Source organism: Cebus imitator, unplaced genomic scaffold (genome assembly GCF_001604975.1).
Source record: "Cebus imitator isolate Cc_AM_T3 unplaced genomic scaffold, Cebus_imitator-1.0 Scaffold376, whole genome shotgun sequence".
In the NCBI taxonomy this organism is placed as follows: domain Eukaryota; kingdom Metazoa; phylum Chordata; class Mammalia; order Primates; family Cebidae; genus Cebus; species Cebus imitator.
In genome coordinates, this window is record NW_016107691.1 from 2,181,024 (window position 1) to 2,203,310 (window position 22,287).

Sequence of the window (22,287 nt, forward strand, 5' to 3'; positions counted from 1 at the left end):
AAAGGAAAATGTGTGTGTGTGTGTGTGTGTGTGTGTGTGTGTGTGTAAAATTTGTAAGTATATACATATATAATTTGTAAGTATATTAAAGGTTATATATAATACATATAACCTTTTATATATATAACCTTTTATATAATACCTATAATAACCTTATATTATATTTACATATATAACCTTTTATATAATACATATAACCTTTTATTATATGTATTATATATAACCTTTAATATACTTACAAATTATATATGTATATACTTACATATATATAATACATATAATAAAAGGTTATATATAATACATATAATAAAAGGTTATATATAATACATATAACCTTTTATTATATGTATTATATATAATATAACCTTTAATATACTTACAAATTATATATGTATATAATGTATATACCTTTTATTATATATATTATATATAATATTCATTCAAATGAATGAATACAAGAGAAAACTGAAAGAATAATCAAAAGGAATTTGATTAAATACTGATGGAGGGACAAGAGATTTACTTCTCTAGGCACAAGCATAAAGAAAGAACATACGAATTATATTGAATTCAACCCTAGTCTCAATTTTGAAATTAGAAATATCACTTAACCTTTATTAGTAAACAGCTTACTCCTATGGTAATCCTCAGGTTTCTACTATGAATCACTTAGTTCAACCAATTTTAAAGAGCAGAGATGCCCACTCTCTGCAAAAGGCTATACAAGGGTTACATTTAAAATTAATTCAACCATTGTGGAAGACAGCGTGGCGATTCCTCAAGGAACTAGAAATAGAAATTCCATTTGACCCAGCAATCCCATTACTGGGTATATATCCAAAGGATTATAAATCATTCTATTATAAGGACACATGCACACGAATGTTCATTGCGGCACTGTTTACAATAGCAAAGACCTGCAACCTACCCAAATGCCCATCGATGATAGACTGGATGGGGAAAATGTGGCACATATACACCACTGAATACTATGCAGCCATATAAAAATGATGAGTTCGTGTCCTTCGTAGGGACATGGATAAACCTGGAAACCATCATTCTCAGCAAACTGATACAAGAACAGAAAATCAAACACCGCATGTTGTCACTCAGGCGGGTGTCGAACAATGAGAACACATGGACACAGGGAGGGGAGCATCACACACTAGGTTCTGTTGGGGGAACTAGGGGACGGACAGCAGGGAGTGGGGAGTTGGGGAGGGGTAACATCGGGAGAAATGTCAGATATAGGTGATGGGGAGGAAGGCAGTAAACCACATTGCCATGTATGTACCTATGCAACAATCTTGCATGTTTTCACATGTACCCCAAAACCTAAAATGCAGTTATATATATATATATATATATTTTTTTTTTTTTTAAAGGGGGAACTTAGTTCAAGATTTTCCCAGTGGGACAACACTGGCACATAGCAAATGTAATAAAAATCATTCTTCACCCCCACCATTCACCCTCAGAAGAATGTTCTCTGTGGTAAATGCAGCCAAAATATAATAAAAGAGTCAATTAAAGGTGGAAGATCCAAATTTAAAAATAAAAAGCAGAAAACTGAATGGAAAATGAAGTTCTAAAAAGGATTAGATCATATGAAATACAGAGAGAAGAAACACAAGCCACATACTTACTAGAGTAAGAAATGGATGGTTAGATCAGTAAGACAAAGTAAGTGCACAGTGAAAAAAACACTATGGACAAATTAACAGGTTATTCCTGTTATTTCAAATTTTTGATACTGTTCTCTCAACAGACATATCCCCAAGCAAATATAGTTTCTCCACCCACCTTTCAACTTTGTCATCTCTGTATTTACAATTTAGCCAGATCTGGCAAGTTCAAATCTTGTCTCCTTTCAATTAGTCCATTCTACAACCAACATCAGAATGTTCTTCCAACTATATCAATTTGCAACCTCATACTAATCAGCAAACTCTTCTGATGTTTCTAGACACCCTCTGGCTCAAGCATAAGCTACTTAAGGACTTCAGGACTCTCTACCACCTGCCCCATTCTCCCTAACCAGCTTCATATATTCTTATCCTTAATCTTCACTCGTCCAAGGGAAATCTTACAATTTTTCATACATGGTCTTTTCACTTTCACCTTCTACCCTTTATTCAAGATGTCCCTTATGCCTGGAAGAACCTGCTCACTCAATATATTAAAACATGTTTCCTAAGTACTTGGATTTGACTGAAAATACTTCTATAACTAATCCCAAATCACCTTCCTAGATCACTTTATTCTTATTTGCTAAACTTATTTCTCAGTCATGTTAATGTTACATGTATCAAATATTCATTAAAATGAAAACAGGCTGATTCTCATCCCTACAGGGATAAGCTGGTCAATCAATAAGCTTTTATAGCATATAAGGGCTTGAATAAACAACATAGGGAAGGAATCTATTGTTAATACAAACTATAGCCTGCATAATACTAACTTTTTAATCGCATTTTAGGTTTTGGGGTACATGTGAAGAACATGCAAGATTGTTGCATAGGTACACACATGGCAGTGTGATTTGCTGCCTTCCTCCCCTTCACCTATATCTAACTTTAAACGACTTTCCAAAATACTGACTTACCAAGCATACCAGACATTAGCCAGTAAAGGTGGTTAATGTTCAGATTATCTTTAACCAAACTCCCTATTAACCATGACTTAAAATTTAGCCATATTGTACATGCAAGTATACTTTCATCACCACTGAATTATAGGAACTCACATAAACTCCATAATACTTTGTGTCCAGTGTGTAATGAATCAATAATGACGATTATTTGCTTCTTAAGATTCTAGTTAATACAACAGAAAAATCTATCTTAATTCTGAAAAATAATAAAGATGATTACAAATGGTAGACTTCATCTGTTTCCTACCTGTGCTAATCCCAACTATTCTAGGAGTGGCAAAGTCACTGTCATGAAAAGGGCAGGAAAGATGAAAAATAATTATGTCAGTTATTTCACTCTGCATTTGGTGGGAAAAGGATCTTTCTAAAGCAGGACATAGAGAGACAACACATACATTAAACTCATTTCTGGCTTCACCAACATTTTAGTGTAAATACAATAGAGGGCAGGTACCATTATTGATAGCATCATCTCATGAGATTTGAAATATGATATTGGGTTTTGGGAGAAAAAACATGAAAATTATACCTGAGGAATCATTTCCGAAGGTTAAAATCAAGTCACAACAGAGTGGGAAGGTATTAAAGATGGGGTACTAATTACTTTTGATTTCTTGCTTACTCTTCTACACTAATGCAGGTTGAGTATCCCTAATCCGGAAAGCCAAAATGCTCCAAACTCTAAACTTTTTGAGTACTGTCATGATGATCAAAGGAAATGCTCATTGGAGCATTTCAGATTTCCAGATTAGGGAAGCTGAACTGGTAAGTATATAATGCATACATTTGAAATCTGAAAAAGATTGAAATCTGAAACACTTTTGGTCCCAAGCATTTTGGATAATGGATTATCAACCTGTATAGATAATTTCCTCATCAATGAGATACAGGAATTTAATAACACTGAAATGCAACAGACTGTGAAAAGAAATCAGAACCCTAAATCCTACAAAATAAAAGCTTTAAAAGAAAAATGACATACAATTTAATAAAAACTCAGAAATTATATAATTAAAAATCACCAGGGTTCTATTATTTTAACCCTGAATCACTCATACACAAAAAGGAAAAAGGCTTCCTGCCAGGTGCAGTGGGTCATGCCTGTAATTCAGGGGAGGCCGAGGCGGATAGATCACCTGAGGTCGGGAGTTCAAGACCAGCCTGACCAAGATGGTGAAACCCCGCCTCACTAAAAATACAAAAAAATTAGCTGGGAAAGGTGGCAGGTGCCTGTAATCTCAGCTACTTGGGAGGCTGAGGAAGGAGAATCACTTGAACCCGGGAGGCGGAGGTTGCAGTCAGCAAAAAAAAAAAAAAAAAGAGACCAGCCTGGACAACATAGTGAGACCCCACCTCTACAAAACAATTTCAAAAGTTAGCAGGCCATGATGGTGCATGCCTGTAACCCCAGCTACTCAGGAATCTGAGGCAGGAGGATCTCTTGAGCCTGTTTCAAAAAACAAACAAACAAAAATATACATGGAAACGGAGGAGGCTGTGTACATGTGGGGACAGAAGGGAATTTGCAACCCTGCACTTTCCACTAAATTTTGCTGAAAACCTAAAACTGCTCTAAAATGTCTTAAAATGTATGGGAAATTTACAGCTACTATTTTTGAATTTTTTTTTTTTTTTTGAGTCAGTTTTGCTCTTGTTGCTCAGGCTGGAGTGCAATGGTGAGATCTCAGCTCATCGCAACCTCAGCCTTTCAGGTTCAAGTGATTCTCCTGCTTCAGCCTCCCAAGTAGCTGGGATTACAGGCATGCACCACCATGCCCAGCTAATTTGTTTTTGTTTTTGAGACAGAGTCTCACTCCATCACCAGGCACCAGGCCGGAGTGCAATGGCGCGACCTCGGCTCACTGCAACCTCCGCCTCCCAGTTTCAAGCAATTCTCCTGCCTCAGCCTCCCGAGTAGCTGAGACTACAGGCCCGCACCACCACGGGGTTTCACCATGTTGGTCAGGCTGGTCTTGAACTCCCGACCTCAGATGATCTGCCCGCCTTGGCCTCCAAAGTGCTTGGATTACAGGTGTGAGCCACGACTCCCGGCCTAATTTTGTATTTTTTAAATAGAGATGGGGTTTCTTCATGTTGGTCAGGCTGGTCTCAAACTTCTGACCTCAGGTAATCCACCCCCCTCAGCCTCCCAAAGTGCTGGGATTACAGACATTAACCACCATGCCTGGCCCAGTGGTGACAGTTTTTTTAGTCTTTTGGGAGAAGTCAAGCGCAGCAACAAAGCTGAGGAAAGTCCCTTCAACAACACCCCACCTCCAAACTCCAGGTGGGGAATTGCACCCAGTGTGGGTTCCCCTAGCTGAGTAGCAAGGGTAGGTAGTGAGCCCCTCTCCCCAGGTCGTTGTGGGCAGGGGCCAGCACCAAGCTTAGGATTTTTCCAAGATATTCCTGAGACATTGGCCATGGCAGGCAGAGCTGTGGCTCCGTGGATTTGCAGACACAAGGACCCTACCCAGGGACAAACAAAACCTTGTTTTTTGGCAGGGCACAATGGCTCATGTCCTGTAATCCCAGCGCTTTGGGAGGTCGAGGCGGGTGGATCACGAGGTCAAGAGATCGAGACCATCCTGGTCAACATGGTGAAACCCCGTCTCTACTAAAAATACAAAAANAACCCGGGAGGCGGAGGTTGCAGTCAGCTGAGATCGCACCACTGCACTCCAGCCTGGGTGACAGAGCGAGACTCCATCTCAAAAAAAAAAAAAAAGGCTTCCCAAAGAGCCATTCATTCCTCTAATGATTTTGGTTATTTTCTATTCATGGGCAAACATGGTAGAATTACCTGATACTATACTTTACATAAAATAAAAACTTTATGCCGGTTGAGCCTCTTCTGGCCAATCCCAGAATTAATATGAAAAACTGCAAAGTTTTTCATATTAATAGCAAAGATATTCTAATACCTTCACTGACTTTGACCAAAAATAAGGATAGGTTCCAGTTTACACGAGGTAAGGGGGAAGAAGAGAGTATAAAAGGGATAAGTTTAAAAAGAAAAAAAAGAAGAAACCAGACGAATGTAGGAAATGGTGGAGCCTTGACTGGACATTTGTACTGGACTCTTAAAAAAGTCAATGTCACTAAAGAAAGTAAGTGGGAACTGCACTACTCCAACAGAGACTTCAGAGACCTCACCAAATACTACATGAACCTGACTGAATTTTGGTTTAAAAAAAGGTGTAACAGAAATTCTTGGGACAACTGAAGAAATCTGAATATGGACCGAATGTTAAACGATACTATGGATTACTATTAGTTTTCTTATACATAATAATGGTATTGTGCTTAAGTTTGTCCTTTCTGTTAAGAGATGCAGGCTGAAGTGTTTAGTAGTAAAGCGACATATTACCACTTAATTTTCATGACACAGCAAAAAAATCTGTGTGTATATACATACAGAAGGCATGTGGGGGTGTGTTGTACTGTTCTTTCCATTTTTCTGCACATTTGACATTTTTCTTAAGAAAAAGCTGGGACAAAGAAAGCTGGGAAATGATGTTTGAGATGAAGGAAAGGGGGTAGGAGAAATACGGAAAAATAACTTCATCCAAAATGCATTTTAAAAGGTGAAATACCAAAATTTGAAAGACAGAAATATAATGTTAGGAGAGAAACAATTATCATGAAAAACAGCAGAATGGTAAGATATGAATTTCTGAAGAAAATGGTTCTCTCTCAAACAGAGGTAATATACTCAGTCATGAGGGCCCTGGGGAAATAAGTATAATTCCAAGAAAGAATGCCAGGGCTGGACTCAGTGTTTTAATCTGCTATCTGAGTCACAGCTGAAACAATTCCATGGCAACAGAACAGATCGGACTCAGACAATCCAGAGAAGCCTGCCCACTGGTCTAGACCTCCCTGCTAGATACAATCACTCGCTCCAGCCTATGTGAATACTAACAGTAAGGACAACGTATGCTGTCACCTCACCTAATTTTCTTTGGTAAAAGACCAAGAATATACTTTTGTAGCCCAAAGAGATCTGCATACAATCCAACAATATTTTCATTTAGAAGGAAATTTCTTAACACAATGAACTTTATTACTAAATCAATTTATGTTACTGAAGATAGTTAAGTACTTCCTTCATAAAATTATTGCTATTATAGCTTGGCTTGGGGAGAGATGGGAAAATCAACCTCCTTTCCTTTCTTAAGCACGTCACACATTAAATGAGTATCAAATTTCAATGTACAATGTAAGTATCTGGAATGCGGATAAAATGCAGATTTGTAAGCTCCACATCCTGAGATTCTGATTCTATTGCCAGACGTGAGGATGCCTGTAATAAGCTCCCCAGGGATTCTGATTTAGGTACTCCAGGGTTCCGGTAGAGTTCTATGCTTCCATAAACAGCAAAGTTTGACTCTGATTAGATATAATGTGGTGTTAGTAAGGAATACTAAACTGGGAGTCAGGAAATCTGGGATTTGTTACTAACTGATGGTCTTCAACTTTGGGCAAGTCAATGTCTCTGTGCCTCAGTTGTCTCATATGCTCTGGGAGGATAATTCTGCCCGCCCCACTTAGCATACCTCATGTACATGCTAATTTATACAAAAGTGACTGAAGAGTATGAAGAGCTTAACAAATAAGCATTCTATCTTTGAGAGGGGAGTCTTTAATCTTATTTGGTGAGCTTAGTATTATCTATTGTACTCCCAACAAGAGCCAACTGCAGATTAGTCCCCCCTCTTTCCTTAGGCTTAACCTAACCAAAACAGTGCTAGAGTAAAGTGACATTCTTATCATTTGACATCCCCCACAGCCAAAAGAAGACAGAAAGCACAAAGATAATGAGGACATCACTTAAGTATTATGAAAATTAAATGTAAAAGAGGTATATGTCTTGGGACAGTTCTTACCAAGTCTATGAGTTTGGTAACAGGAACTTCTCGGATTGGTCTTTTCATGCGGCACAAAGCCTCTAAAGATGTACCAAAACAGCTTGGGAGGTAATTTCCACTAATGGTCAAGAAGTAATCTTTGCCTCGATCCAGGTGAAGGACAAGAATATCTTCAATCTTATCTTCCCCCGAGTTCAAGATGGTTACAGAGTCTTTGCTGACATACACATCAAGAGAAATGTCCACTGTCTCATCTGAAATATAAGAGATGATACATGGTAACAGAAAAACTTCCAGTGGGAAAGCAAAAAGAGTATAAGAACCAACAGAAAAGTGTCCTCTAAAAAAATCATTAAGCAATGATGGGGAAGAGATAGGACACACAATAGAGGTATAACCAATATGACAGTAAAGGTAAGAGACATGTGGTTAGAAAACAGGAAGTTATATCAAGGATGGGAGTCATGGGGACATCAAGCAGAGACAATGGTAAAGGGAAAACTCACTTGGCTCCAAGTAGCCCTCAAAGGGTTCAGCCCGAAGCCATGGCTTGCAGTACTGGCTGTCATTAAGCTTAGGGATGAAAGAAAAATGGCAGGGAACCTGTCCATTGTTGCTGATCTGGAACTTCTCCTTTTGTAGTTGCCGAAACTTCACATTTTCAAACACAAACTGGGGAATAACAGACAGACACAAACATGCATCACTAGTAGGGGAAGTAAGTCAGTTGGATTATTCCATGGAGGATATGAGGAATAAGGTAATTGTTAAACAGGTGTGCAGATGCCATAGACATTCACCAACTGCACCAACTTCACAGCATCCACTTGCATATATTATTATACTCACACCAGCAGAGAAGGAGTTAGGTGGCTCTTGCTACTTCTCCAGGCTACTCTGATCATTCCTAGGATCCTAAGAGGGTAACCCAACCTTGGTTCAGAGCATTCATCCTGTGACCAAGTCCTGGTTTCTGAGATATGAATTAACTAGCAACTCTGAAACATTAAACAAGAGCAGCTAACAACAGAGGACTTACTACGTGCCGGGTGCTGTTCTGAGAGCTTCACATGTATTAACTCATATAATCCTTACAACTACCCCTTAAACCAGAAAAGGAAACTGCGGCTCTGAGTGGGTAAGACATTTGCCTGAGGTCATACATCTAATAAATGGCAGTGCTAGGATTGGAATGGAGGCAGTTTGATGCCAGCGACATGTGCTTAACCACTTTGCTATGTTGCCTTTTCTAAGTAGCACTTTCTTCTGTGCTAACCACAGTGGGCAGCAGACAGGGAAATCATGTATTTTTGCTCACCTCCCTCCTGCTGAGTTCTAAGGAAGGAAGGAAGTCATTTTCCATTCTGTCCATGATGCGTACAATATCTTCAAACACTTTCCGGTACCTTCGTTCATCCACAACCTTCACCTGAAAGAAAATGTATTCTCTTTTCAGTCTTATATGTTTCTAGCTCATCTCCCTTGGAGATTATCTCACAATTTAAAACTGGTCATTACAGCAACCATTTAAAATAAACTGTGGTGCAAACAATATCGTCACTTTCTATATCTTGTTTCACCCACAACTTTCACCTGAAAGAAAACAGATCCTTGCTTTAGTTTTATGTGCTCTCGATTTTTATATCTCCAAGCATCTCTAACAATTTTTAAGAGGTCACTAAAGCAAACATAAATTCAACAAAGCATTACAGAAGCACACACTTTAAGGTAAAGGTAAGATTACCTGGCTAACCTCTTGTAAAAGCTAAACCCCTATGTTAAGAAGCTTGGCAATAATAAATACTTGGGAAGAATATTTTCTTGCTTCATTGTTATTTGGTAGTGGAGAAATTGTGATGATTGTGGTAAAAATGATTTCTTGCACTGTAGAAAATGACAGTGTCAAAACACGGCAATTACTGTTTCTAACAATCATAACTTGGTGAGGTGGCAGAAAATATCATTAAAAGGCTTTTAATTCTATTAGAGTCTATGTATAATATCAAGAATTATAATATCACTGTTCAGATTATATAATAGCAGAGATATATTAATAAATGGAACCTACAGCCATTTTAGAAAACGGCTGAAACAAAATGTCCTAGACTAGAGTAAAACCATGACAACGGATAAACACATCTCGACTGATAGATAAAAAAATTTCCCACCTGACACAGCACTTTCAGCTTCCTGATATAGCTGTGTTTTTCTAAATATTAAGGCTTCATACAAACCAATGCCAAAATTAATTTAATTAACACAGATTTTAACTTGAGACATTGGTTTCTTTTTTAGACTAGGACATTTCACAAAAATCCATGTCAAAAAAATTGATACATGCAGCAAAGTTTCTAAAAAGATGTGAAAAGAGATGCTGGTGAGACTGTTGGGAAATAGGAATGCTTTTACACTGTTGGTGGGAGTGTAAATTAGTTCAACCATTGTGGAAGACAGTGTGGCAATTCCTCAAGGATCTAGAGCCAGAAATACCACTTGACCCAGCAATGCCATTACTGGGTATATACCCAAAAGAATCTAAATCATTCTACTTTAAAGACACATGCATACGTTATGTTTATTGCAGCACTACTGACAATAGCAAAGACATGTAAACAACACAAATGCCCACTAATGATACACTGGATAAAGAAAATGTGGTATATATATATATATAGCATGGAATATTATGCAGCTACAAAAAGGAATGAGATCAGGCTGGGCACGGTGGTTCATGCCTGTAATCCTAGCACTTCGGGAAGCCGAGGAGGATGGATCACTTGAGGTTAGGAGTTCAAAACCAACCTGGCCAACATGGTGAAACCCTGTCTCCACTAAAAATACAAAAAAATTAGCTGGGTGTGGTGGTGGGTGCCTGTAAATACCAGCTACTCGGGAGGCTGAGGCAGGAGAATCACTTGAGTCTGGAAGGCAGAGGTTGAAGTGAGCCAAAATTGTGCCACTGCACTCCAGCCTGGGCAAAAGAGCGAGACTCTGTCTCAAAAAAAAAAAAAAAAAAAAAATCATGTCCTTAGCAGGGACATGGATGCAGCTGGAAGCCATCATCCTTAGCAAACTAACACAGGAACAGAAGACCAAACACTGCACGTTCTCACTCATAAGTGGGAGCTGAACAATGAGAACACATGGACACGGGGAGAGGAACAACACACACAGGCCCAGTCAGGGGGTAAGGGGGTGAGGGGAGGGAGAGCGTAAGGACAATCAGCTAATGCATGCCGGACTTAAAACCTAGATGATGAGTTGATAGGTGCAGCAAACCACCATGGCACACATATACCTATGTAACAAACCTATGTTCTGCACTTGTATCCTGGAACTTAAAACAAAAATTAAAAAAAGATGTGGGAAATAAGAGAACATCAAAGCTGAGTCAAATATCTCAGACTGTGGAGTTATTTCACATACTTGAACTGTAACTCTTAGAGGACTGAGGAACAAACAATCACTTTACCATCACCAGGGTCCATATTATAGCATTAGGTTAAGATAAAATTTTTTTTGATAAATTTTGTACTTTTACAAAACTTTGCAACTTTTAATTTCCAAAAGTATTTTGCACATGTCTTTTTACTTTCACAACCTGGAAGGCTACCAAAGCAAGGAATATTTTTGTTCTGATACTTGAGAACATTAAGATACAAAACAATCAACAAATCTCCTCACTGCCATAGTTAATATCAAAGGTGACATTTGGACTAGTGTAAGACTCTTTCCAATATACCAGATATGTGACAGAATCAACTTGAGTATGTCTTAATAAGCACAGCTGCCTGGACCTACTAATCACAATCTCTAGGGGTGGGGGCCCATGTATTCATACTTTTTTTTAAAGCTAAAGAATTTTTATATCCACTGAAGTCTGAGAACCAATGCAACAGATCACAGTACAAGTGCAGGGGTGGAACCCTATCCCAGCTTTATCTCAGCCAGTCCACATCAAGTCTTCTGAAATTAATTGGCCATGGTGCACTTGGCTCCTTTGTTAAGTCACTGGTGCCAATGGTGGTGAAAATGTAGTGTGGTTTTTAAAGCCTCTAATCACAGCATGCCCAAGAATCCAAAACATGGCGTGGTTACTCGGTAAAATCAAACCTTTTCTCAGTGGGTTATCATGATCACCACACTTAATGGCAAATCAAGGATAATGGTGGGGTAACCCCAAAGAATTTCACAACCTGATACATCCATTTTAGTAAAGGAAACTACTGACAAAATTAGGAATTTGAAAAAAAGTACAATGAGCTAGGTCTTTATGTAATAAGATGGACAGCTCTCCAAGACACACTGCTGATTAAAAAAAAAAATCAAGTTGTAGACCAATATATACATATGAGACCGCTTATAATATACAGACACCTACACACAAAAGAGTATTTTGTCTATGGGTGAACAAAAAAGCATATACAAAGGTCTAGAACTGCACTGTCCAGTACAACAGTGATTAGCTACATAGGGAATTTGAATTTAAATTACTTCAAATTAAATAGAATAAAAAGTTCAGTTCTCAGTTGCACTAGCCACATTTCAAGTACTCAATAGCCCTCTGCGGCTAGTAGCCACTGGACTGGACAGCACAGATACAGGACATTTCCATCATCACAGAAAGCTCTATTGGGCAGCACTGGTCTAGAAAGACATAAACTCATAAGAGTAGTGGCCTGCCTGGGGAATTGGGGGTTAGGCAAAGTTGGGAGTAGGAGACAGAACAGGGATTGAAGAACTTCTGATTTATCTGTTAATTCTGCTTAAATTTCCTTTTAATTTTTTTAAAAGCACTTGAATTACAACTTAAAAATCACTAAAAACTCAAAAGGCGGATCTTTATTAAAGATACACAAAAATACACAGGAAGCCTGAAAAAAATATAAATATCCCACCAGAAGCTCTGCATTAATGTGTAGGGAGCATTAAAAACATTCCAAGGTTTTGAAAAGAAATACAAACAAAAAAGCCAAGCATAGCTGATCAAACCAAAGAGGTTAGTGTTTGAGGAAAGATATCCTCTCAAAATGGATTAACAGAATTCAAATGAAGATAAGGGGGCAGACTTCAGGTACAAACCAGACATTAGATGGGCCAAAAGAAGTTATCTAAAGGTATATTTCATCAGGTTCTATGGAATTATAGAGGCATTGTGGGGTAGCAGAAAGAGCATAGAGTTGGGAGTTAGGCCGACTTAAGATTGGAATCTCAGCTCTCCTCCTAGTTGAATGCTCTTAGATAAATTACTTAAACTTGCTGTTCTCCATCTGCTCATCTGTTAAATGGGAAATACAGTCAGTCGTCCCTTGATATCTGTGGGAGATTGGTTCTGGCACTGCCTGTGTATAACCAAATTCATGCATACTCATGTCCCACAGTTGGCCCTCCTTATACGTGGGTTTCACATCCTGTGAATACTGTATTTTCCATCTGCATTTGGTTGAAAAAATCTGGGTATATGTGGATCTGTGCAGTTCAAACCCAGGTTGTTCAAGGATCAACTGTATTTAACGCGTTGTTGTGAGGAGTAAATGAGATGCGTGCAAATTGCCTCACAGTCCGTGGCACACAGCTACTAGCTGCTATCTGAGGGACGGTTACTATTATTGATGATTATTATTTTAAACTTTCAAAATGGACAAGAGTAAAGTGATGGTTGTCTTAATAAAATTTAAAATCTACTCTAAGATCAATAACTAATTTTGATCGTAAATGAAAAGCCCCAAAGTCTTTCTTCCTTAAAACAGGAGCAGGATAAAACAGGTTGGTGACATCTATATCAGAAGCCCCCTAAATTAACACACACACACAGAGGACAGAAATCTATCTCATTATGCTCTTTACTCATTAATCTTCATGAGTATGTACCAACATTACCCACACTTAATAGAGGAGGAAACTGAGGCATAAATACATTACATAAATTGTCTGTGGTTACACAGTCAGAAAGTGGTTGAACTGGGATGCAAATGCTGGAAGTCTACTACAAAGTCCATTCTATTAAGTACTCTACTGTATACATTCTGACAGATTATATGACTGTAGAGCTGGAAAATGCACAAGAAAGAACCAAATGTACTGTCTGTAACAAATCAGCATGATTACAAGATATAACCTGTACCAATAACACACAGTTTAAAAATACAATGGGAAAAAAATTTTACTCACTATAGAGACAGAAAATTAAGTAACTGGCCATTAATTCAGCCCAGGATAGAACAGAGTTAAAGAAAAAATTAAAACCTATGCTTCTGGACAAGATGACTTCACTACAATAGGGATGACGCTACATCTCTTAAGGCAATATACAGATTTGGTTGTATTCTGATCAGTCTGTGCCTTTGCTCCTGCTGTCACTACCCTTCCACCCAGAATCTCTCTCCTGGTGTTTTCCTTCTTATCTGTCTGAAAAAACCTAGTTAACTCTTCATTATGCATACTTACTTTAGGTAGCTCAGGTTACCACCTAACCACTACATAGCATGAGAAACATCTGTGTCACTAAAAGGCCTGGTGCATTAAGAGCTACACAGACAGCATTTGGAAGGGTTAGGGGCATTAACCTCTCAATGCTGCAAATAGTTATTTGATTACAGAACATTTATGGCTCACTCAATTACTGATCTGTTCTGAGTCTAAATAATCCTCAAGTAATTGATACTTAACACACAAATAAATGAATGTACAAACAAGAGTTTACCCCAATATGGAAGAGGGCGCTAACAGGCTTGTGGTCGCTGGTTTTCAGTTCCATGTGACTCCGATAATTAAGCTGATTAACATTTGTTCCTCTCCAAAGAATTCGGTCACACCAGGCTGGAACCCGGCATTTCCCACTGTAAGTAAAGAAATGAGTTATAAAGAAAGTATACCACATAAGAACATAATACCTACCATACTGGTTTAGACCAGGGTTAGGCTCTCTTGTTATATGCTCCCAAAGAAACGTATACTTCTCCTTCCCTAGTGATCCCTACCTATCATCCTCCCTACTATTTTGCAACCTGTGAAGGGACTGTATTTACCGGTTTGCCACTGAAATCTTAGAACCTACCATGGTATCTGATGCAAAGTAATTGCTCAACGCATAGCTATCTAATGAATGAATGGTTCTGTTCGGATTGGGAGTACATCTTCAGCAATGTCACCATAGGAGAAAATATAATAGCATATTCTTAAAATATCCTCAGAAGATTTGGATTATATTTTGAACACTTCCTTTTCCTTTACTCTATGAGCATCAACGACACTTCACAACAGATAGATAGCTAATCAAGACTAAAACTCCAATCTTCTCTTCCTAGACTGAGCTTAATATTTGGAAAGGAATAACAGTATTGATTTCTCCTTTAAACTCAGACATTTATGGACAAGTCTAGCTTCTTCTAATAGAGAAGAAATAAAAATCAAACCATGCAAGTCTGAGCAAGTATCAGTCCACAGAATACCAAGGGTCGGGAAAAAGAACCTATTCATCATTCTATTAAAACAATCGGGCCGGGCGCGGTGGCTCAAGCCTGTAATCCCAGCACTGTGGGAGGCCGAGGCAGGTGGATCACGAGGTCAAGAGATCGAGACCATCCTGGTCAACATGGTGAAACCCCGTCTCTACTAAAAATACAAAAAATTAGCTGGGCATGGTGGTGCGTGCCTGTAATCCCAGTGACTCAGGAGGCTGGGGCAGGAGAATTGCCTGAACCCGGGAGGCGGAGGTTGTGGTGAGCCGAGATCGCGCCATTGCACTCCAGCCTGGGTAACAAGAGCGAAACTCCGTCTCAAAAAAAAATAAATAAATAAATAAAAAAACAAAAAAAAAAAAACAACACCTTGTACACCTGATCCAGAAAGTGACACAGACATTTCTCATCAGTAGCTCTTCAGTTGATTCTCAAGTCAGGTGAGTGAAAGAAACAGAGCAAAGTGTACAAGATCTAACAGTGTCATTTGCTGGCCTGTTCCCTAGGAGCAAAGCAATATCAACTCCTCCCCACCCCAGTACTCTCAGAGTTTGAAACTGCTGAATATGCCTGTGGATTCTTTCTCTCTCAAGTTTCTGTGCTCAGCCAGCTAGGAAACCATAAGAAAGAAAGAAACAGACAGTAGGTAGAGGACAAATAGTTACTAAGAACTTACTGGGTGCACTTTACTAGGGTGATTAGGAAATCAAAAGAGTCTACTAAACGTGGTTCTCAGTGTTCTCCAGCAGTAGCAGATGTTAGGTACAAGTATCAGTATTTTTTGAAGTTCCCTAAGAGATTCTAAGGTCTTTTAAGGATTAAGAGCTACTGTGCTAGAACCTTTCAAGGCTCTTTGCCTTCTGGCACCCTGAGTTAAATAGCTGAGTAGTTTGGGAAAAAAAGAGCCAGAGCAGGCAATAGGTAAGAAATAAAGGCAAGATCAGGAAGGGAAAAATTTAAGCAAGTCTGCTGAGGTGAGAGAAATAAGGCACTGTAGGCAGCCCATATAAGTAATAACTTGACATACAAGTAATAACTTCCCTACGACAGGCTCACCTTTGAGTATAGATGAAAGAAACACTCTTATTGTTCTACAACAGCATGGAGGCACTGAGCCATTAGGTTTTTACATCTGCTTATGGCATGGCCTAAAAAATTCCTAGCCCCTTACCAATATGGAGGGTCAGAAATAAATCAAGCCTCAACCTTTTCTGTGAGAAGGTTCTTATTACTTTACCTGGAATCCCACTGGTCTGTTTTAGAGTCATACTTATAAGTGGGGATGAACTTGATTTCCCCTTCGTTGAAGTCAACAAAAGCTTTTTTCTGTGTGCGCTGAATATTTAGCTACAGGTAGAAAGAAGTATCAAATAAGTAGGTTAACACTATCTTAATATATGAGATAATCAGGTTGATAAGCCACTGTTCCCATTTCTAAGTAACTAGTTACACAGCCTTTACAATTGTGGTGAGTGTACACAAATGGAATTTCTGTACCTTATTAATTAAATCTCAGCATTACCACAGCATCTAAACTCACCCTCAGATAGGATGCTTGTTATTAGCATATCACTATTCTTTTATTGCTAATAGTAGCAGAGGGTAAAATGGAAAAATGCAATCTGAATAATTGTAAGTTCCTTGGAGCTGGGCGGGAATCATCCAGCACAATTTTAATGTAAAGAAAAAGCATACAGCCGGGCGCGGTGGCTCAAGCCTGTAGTCCCAGCACTTTGGGAGGCCGAGGCGGGTGGATCATGAGGTCAAGAGATCGAGACCATCCTGGTCAACAAGGTGAAACCTCGTCTCTACTAAAAATACAAAAATTAGCTGGGCATGATGGTGCATGCCTGTAGTCCCAGCTACTCGGGGGCTGAGGCCGGAGAGTTGCTTGAACCCAGGAGGCGGAGGTTGTGGTGAGCCAAGATCGTGCCATTGCACTCCAGCCTGGGCAACAACAGCAAAACTCCGTCTCAAAAAAAAAGAAAAAGCATACAAATGTTGAATGAATAATTCCACAAACCAAATTCAGTGAATAGTTACAAAGTGTTTGGAAAGAGCCTCACTCAAATATTTTTACCAGAGTTATATAACTCAGATTTTATCCTAAATGTACCCCTTTTGGAGGCAGAATAGAGAAAGAAAATGCAAATAAATTAGCCAGCCAACCACAATATGAAGGTAGACACAGACAAGAATGGCTCATGACAAAAACCATTCTACTGCAAAACACCTGAATGTTGGTTACACTTGAAGGTTGAAAAGGCTCTCATAAAGATTTAGACATTTGAATGAAGTCAAAACATTTTCTTCCCTCAATAAGAAGCATTCACTTTTAGCAGCCAGTATCCATATGTTGAAGTAAAAATTCAAGTCACATGCCAGGTTCTGAGGCAAATTTATTGCCTCAAATACATGGAAACCAGGTTCTTGAGTATGAAGTTTTATATAAATGTTACAGTATCAATGCTTTTTCTGCAGGTTTTAAATACCAGCTAGCTTCAACTTATCATCTAGTTCCCATGAGCCCATAGCCTACGCTGTTCATCCCAGACAAACTTCTTTGCTGTGCTTCCCAATCCCCCTCACGGGGCCTCCCTCTTTTACCTCCAAGCTGTTCCTCAGCCTGCCAAGTAATCATAGAACAGTTTTCCCTGTTCCATCTGCCAAACCACATCAACATAGCTGAAGGCTCACTTCCTCCAGGAAGTGTTCTCCAATTAACCCCACCCATTCACCAACTCATTTATACCATCCCTGAAATCTCTTCTTGATAAAGACGTTTTAAATAAATGTTATACTTACTTTTTATCACTAATGTTATCTTCCCTCCTCCCATCCAAGTGTTTAATAAAAGCACTACAAATCTCATATGTGGTCAATGCATCACCAGTCACACTGTTTTCACAAGACAATAAGACCTTTGCATCCTTTCCTAGAGTAAGATATATCTCCCATAACTAACAATCTCATCTCCCATTAGGAAAGTTCCTATAACATGAAACTTTACTTACCTGGTCAAATTTCAAGAGTCTCTGAAGGTCATTCCTATTAATAAGACTTTTCACCTCACTGGCATCAGGCAAGCAGAGTCTATAATTTAAATCTCCCAACCATATGACAACACTGAAGATCATAAAATACATGAACAGAAGTAGCAGCAATTAGCATAAAAAATCAGAGAAGGATGGAGAGAAGAAAAATGGGTAAATTACTGGTAAGGGCTCACTCACCACTATCATACAAGGGGTTTAAAGTTGTAACTAATCCTTTGAGGGCAACTACTATCAACACCTGAGAGAGACAATGGATTACCAAATAGGTGGGAGAACAGGTACTCTATACATGAAGAATGAAAATGGGAAATATTATGTATGGGATTCAGAAGCCAAGGAGTTAATGTACTGAGAAGCATGCAGTTTATTTGCTGGAGTAGTTTCAAAATTTTGCCTGGCTGCTAGCCAGGTCTTTAGGGGAAGAGAATTTGAACATTTTCTGCCTCTCAGACTCCTGAAGTTCTGCGGGCTCTCCACTAAGGTCTGCATGGTTTGAGTGACAGTTCTCCCAGACAGGACCTACTAAGAAAATTAGGCCTAGGGCTCTCTACTGTAGCCTAATCTGTCTACCATTGCCCAAGTCACAGGCAGAAAGGAGACTGGCATTCCATGGGATCCTCAGCTCCCAATAACAGCAACAGGCCCTTAGATATGCTGAGAGCCCCGCAAAAGGAAACAACGCAATTACCACGTCAAAATGGATTCCCCTGTTGAGTGACCTGAAGTTCCCAACAGGTCATTCTGACAATCCCAAATGCAACATGAAATTTATGGACTCTGGGGAAATAAATTTATGGAATTTCATGGCAACTTCATGACCATAAATTTTAAGGCCTTGACCTTACCACTGTGAAACAGAATTCCATATGATCCTAATTTCCTAATTATTGAGACATTATGGAAAACAGCTGAATCCTCCTCTTTCCCCAATTACTCTATTTCCCATATTAATTTCTTTAAAACTAATCATTTTCTACCACCACCATATCTACTCCTCAACACATCTCTGCTTCTATGCTTATTAAATCCCATTCTTCACTGACCTCTCTCTGCTGCCCCTATTTTTAATAAGCACAGCCATTAAAAAGAATAGTGTAGATCTATATATACTGGCTTGGAAAGGGATCCACAATAAATAGGATAAATACAGTCATATACACCAAGTATATATGTGTGTGTTTGTATGTGAATACAGGCTACGATAGCGCCGTGTAATAGAATCATAATGCACCTCATAATATAATTTAAAATTTTCTAGTGGCTGCATTTAAAAAGAAAAAAAAACCAAATGAAAATATTAATAAACTTCATTTCACTCAATACATCCAGATTATCATTTCAACATGTGACCAGTATTTTAGAAATCAAGATATTGTACATCTTTTTCCTAAGTCTTTAAAATCCAATATATAGTTTAGGCATTCAGTATATCTTAATTTGGACCAGTCACTTTCAAGTACCTAACAGCCCTATATGGCTACTGGTTGTCCTATTGAACAGTACAGATCTAAAGGGATACACACCCAACTATTAAGAACAGTTTCCTTTGGAGAGAGGGACTGGCCAGGTAGAGAGTAAGAAATGAGAAAATTTTACTTTTATCTTTTATTACATTTACAATGAATACTTCTATTTTATCATAAAAACAATAAAAACTGACCCCAACTACAGACCCTCCAGCATTATTCTAGATGCTCCACTAATAGAACTATCCTTTCCTCTGATATCAAGTCTAATTTCTCTGCCTCAATAATTCTGTTATTCCTCAAAAACCCTCTCTTTGTGACCCTAATCCCTCACTAGCAATCTTCACTCTTCACAGCTCTACAGTATCTCACCACATTTAATCTCTTCACTATCCAAACTCTCCTGTAGCCACCACTCAAAGGCTACAGGTGAGTTAACCACTTACTCATGTTTCATGATGTTCAATTGCGGGAGGGTCTGGTTTGGGACCACAAAACTAATTCTTGCACAAATGTCCTTATAATCTTGATTCCTTCTCTCAAAGTCCTCCACGTGGGCAGCCAGATGGGAATTGACAATGCAAAACGTGGTGTTGTGAAATACAAATCTCACAGCTACCCCACCTTTGTTTCCCTGTTAGCAAGAGTAATTATTCAGTTAGTACACAGAACTAGCAACTGAACTTTACGTGAACATAAATACTAATCAAGCTCATTTCCAAAGTAACACACCATTTTCCCCATGATTCCAGTTCCAACTGTTTCTGTAGCAATATCACGAATATATCGACACTGATCCTTTCTGGCAAATATAAGGAGCATCATCCCAACAAGGCGCACCAGTTGAACCTATGAGTTCCAGGGAGTTACAAAAGGTTAATATTAACACCAATCTTTGCCACATATCTAACTCCCCACAACTAATTTTCCATCAAGATGATATATCGATGCCCAAATCTGAATACATATCCTCTAATTTCTCAGTGGACCCCATCAAGTGGATACCAATATTTTCTGGGGAGGCCCTAATCTGGCTCTGGCCAATAAAAGTTAAAAGCCTGGAGGGACAATCAGTACATTCAGCTCTAGATCCATTCTTTTCATCACTTCTTAGCCTACCAGGAGTAAGCAGCATTAAAAGTTCAAATAATAAAGCCACTATCCATCCCAGCTTGTTCCTTCCACCTTTCCTTTCTAGTTTCTGATGTTTAATTTTCTAAGAAATTGAAATCAGCCAAACAGCAATCCTTTTTACTTCACTTATTTTTAACTTGTGAACTCCAGCTAGAAATAAGTCTGAGATATGCATTAGTCAGGGACCTACATAAGAGGAATACCATCCCCAGGAATTTTATTATCTATATAAACTGTTAGAAGATGCAGAGAAAAATTACTCACATTACTTCTTTTAGAGAACTTAGTATGATAGCCCTGTAATTAAAATAACTCTTCTGGTAGCTCAATGCCTCTACCACATACCTTCTAAAGACAACCAAATTGGCCCATCTTGCTAAGGTCAACTCTCTTCTTAACTTAAAAGCAAGTTTAGAACTCGTTCAAATTCCACACCACTTCTGTTCTTGCTCTGATTGCAACACATGCACCATGCACCCACATTTTATACTGCTTTTCTGGAAAGCATTCAGTTCCAGCCATGTCAGTGTGTAATCTCAATCTTCAAGTTTCATTGTACAAATCAGAAATCTTATATATGTAATTATTTCAAACTAATTATTGATATAAGAATAATAAAAGTCTGTTTTTCCCCTAAAAGCTATCTAAGCAATGAAAATATAATATCAGAAAGCATAGGGAATTTTTTTTCTAGGAAGTTAAGGATGAATGATCAGTCTGCCCTATCCCAGTATTACACATAGAGAATAATTCAATTAAACTATTCTTTTGGAACAAGTTGTAGATAATGGAATAACTCCCGGTGAGCCCTAGTCAGTCATATACTTAAAAAGATAATTAAATGTGCCTTACTTTCTTATACTTGGCTTCGGAATGCAAACCCCTCTCTACAGCCATGGACCATTCTTGTTCCTTTACAGATTCAAAGTAGAAAAAGGCTTCTGTGCTCAAGTCCAGTTCTTGGAATCTGAGGAAAAAAGGGATGTGAGATCTATACATATCTCATAATTATTTCTGGCTACTTCCTGTCCCATATGTTGAAACTTTAGATGAAAAAAAGATGGGAGAGAGAGAAATTTTACAGAGCTGCTCTGTTCACCCAGGTTATCAGTAAGGACAAGTAGCTTTCTTTTCTAAAGAATTCCCACAAGTACATTCATAAACTATGCAAAAAATAAACCAATAAACTGTTATCCTCCCACAGAGGATAACAGTAGAGCTTTGCTATTATATCCTAGAAATTATCACTGTTAGAACTGACCTCAAGTCTTAGCTTCTATGCAGAATATAGATTCCTACGGGTTTCAAGAAAATTAGATGCATCCTCACACCATTTTAGGTATCTGTTCCTTTCTGATCTCACAAATTTGACCCACAAGTTAACTCAAGCATATAGTCTACAGTAGGTTTTACCAAATAGTTTTTTTTTTTTTTTTTTTTTAAGGCAAAACATCATGTAAACTAACACCAAACATATAGCCAAAAGGAAATTCCAGAAGTGTTTTTTACCCAATGCAGTAGATATCAGGAGGATTGGGATCACAGTTCAGCCAAGGTCCTAACTCGCTATCTGGAGACTGGCCATTCACATTCCAAGTTCCAACAAAAAATCTAATACATAATATGAAAAGATAATTTGAAAACAAA

The 22,287-nt window shown here is 38.4% G+C and overlaps 1 protein-coding gene across 2 annotated transcripts in view; it reads right to left on the bottom strand.

Annotated features, from left to right (window-relative positions):
- Positions 1-22,287, bottom strand: part of OCRL (OCRL inositol polyphosphate-5-phosphatase) — a 55,716-nt gene that overhangs the window by 11,052 nt on the left and 22,377 nt on the right. For both annotated transcript variants that reach the window (XM_017507532.2, XM_037731032.1), the window contains exons 9-18: positions 22,150-22,251; positions 21,493-21,607; positions 20,239-20,355; positions 19,953-20,140; positions 17,999-18,110; positions 16,222-16,331; positions 14,228-14,363; positions 8,843-8,953; positions 8,031-8,196; positions 7,543-7,778 (exon numbers count right to left, since the gene is read on the bottom strand). In XM_017507532.2, coding sequence (XP_017363021.2) covers positions 7,543-7,778; positions 8,031-8,196; positions 8,843-8,953; positions 14,228-14,363; positions 16,222-16,331; positions 17,999-18,110; positions 19,953-20,140; positions 20,239-20,355; positions 21,493-21,607; positions 22,150-22,251 — 1,393 coding nt within the window. The remainder of the gene's footprint in view (positions 1-7,542; positions 7,779-8,030; positions 8,197-8,842; positions 8,954-14,227; positions 14,364-16,221; positions 16,332-17,998; positions 18,111-19,952; positions 20,141-20,238; positions 20,356-21,492; positions 21,608-22,149; positions 22,252-22,287) is intronic.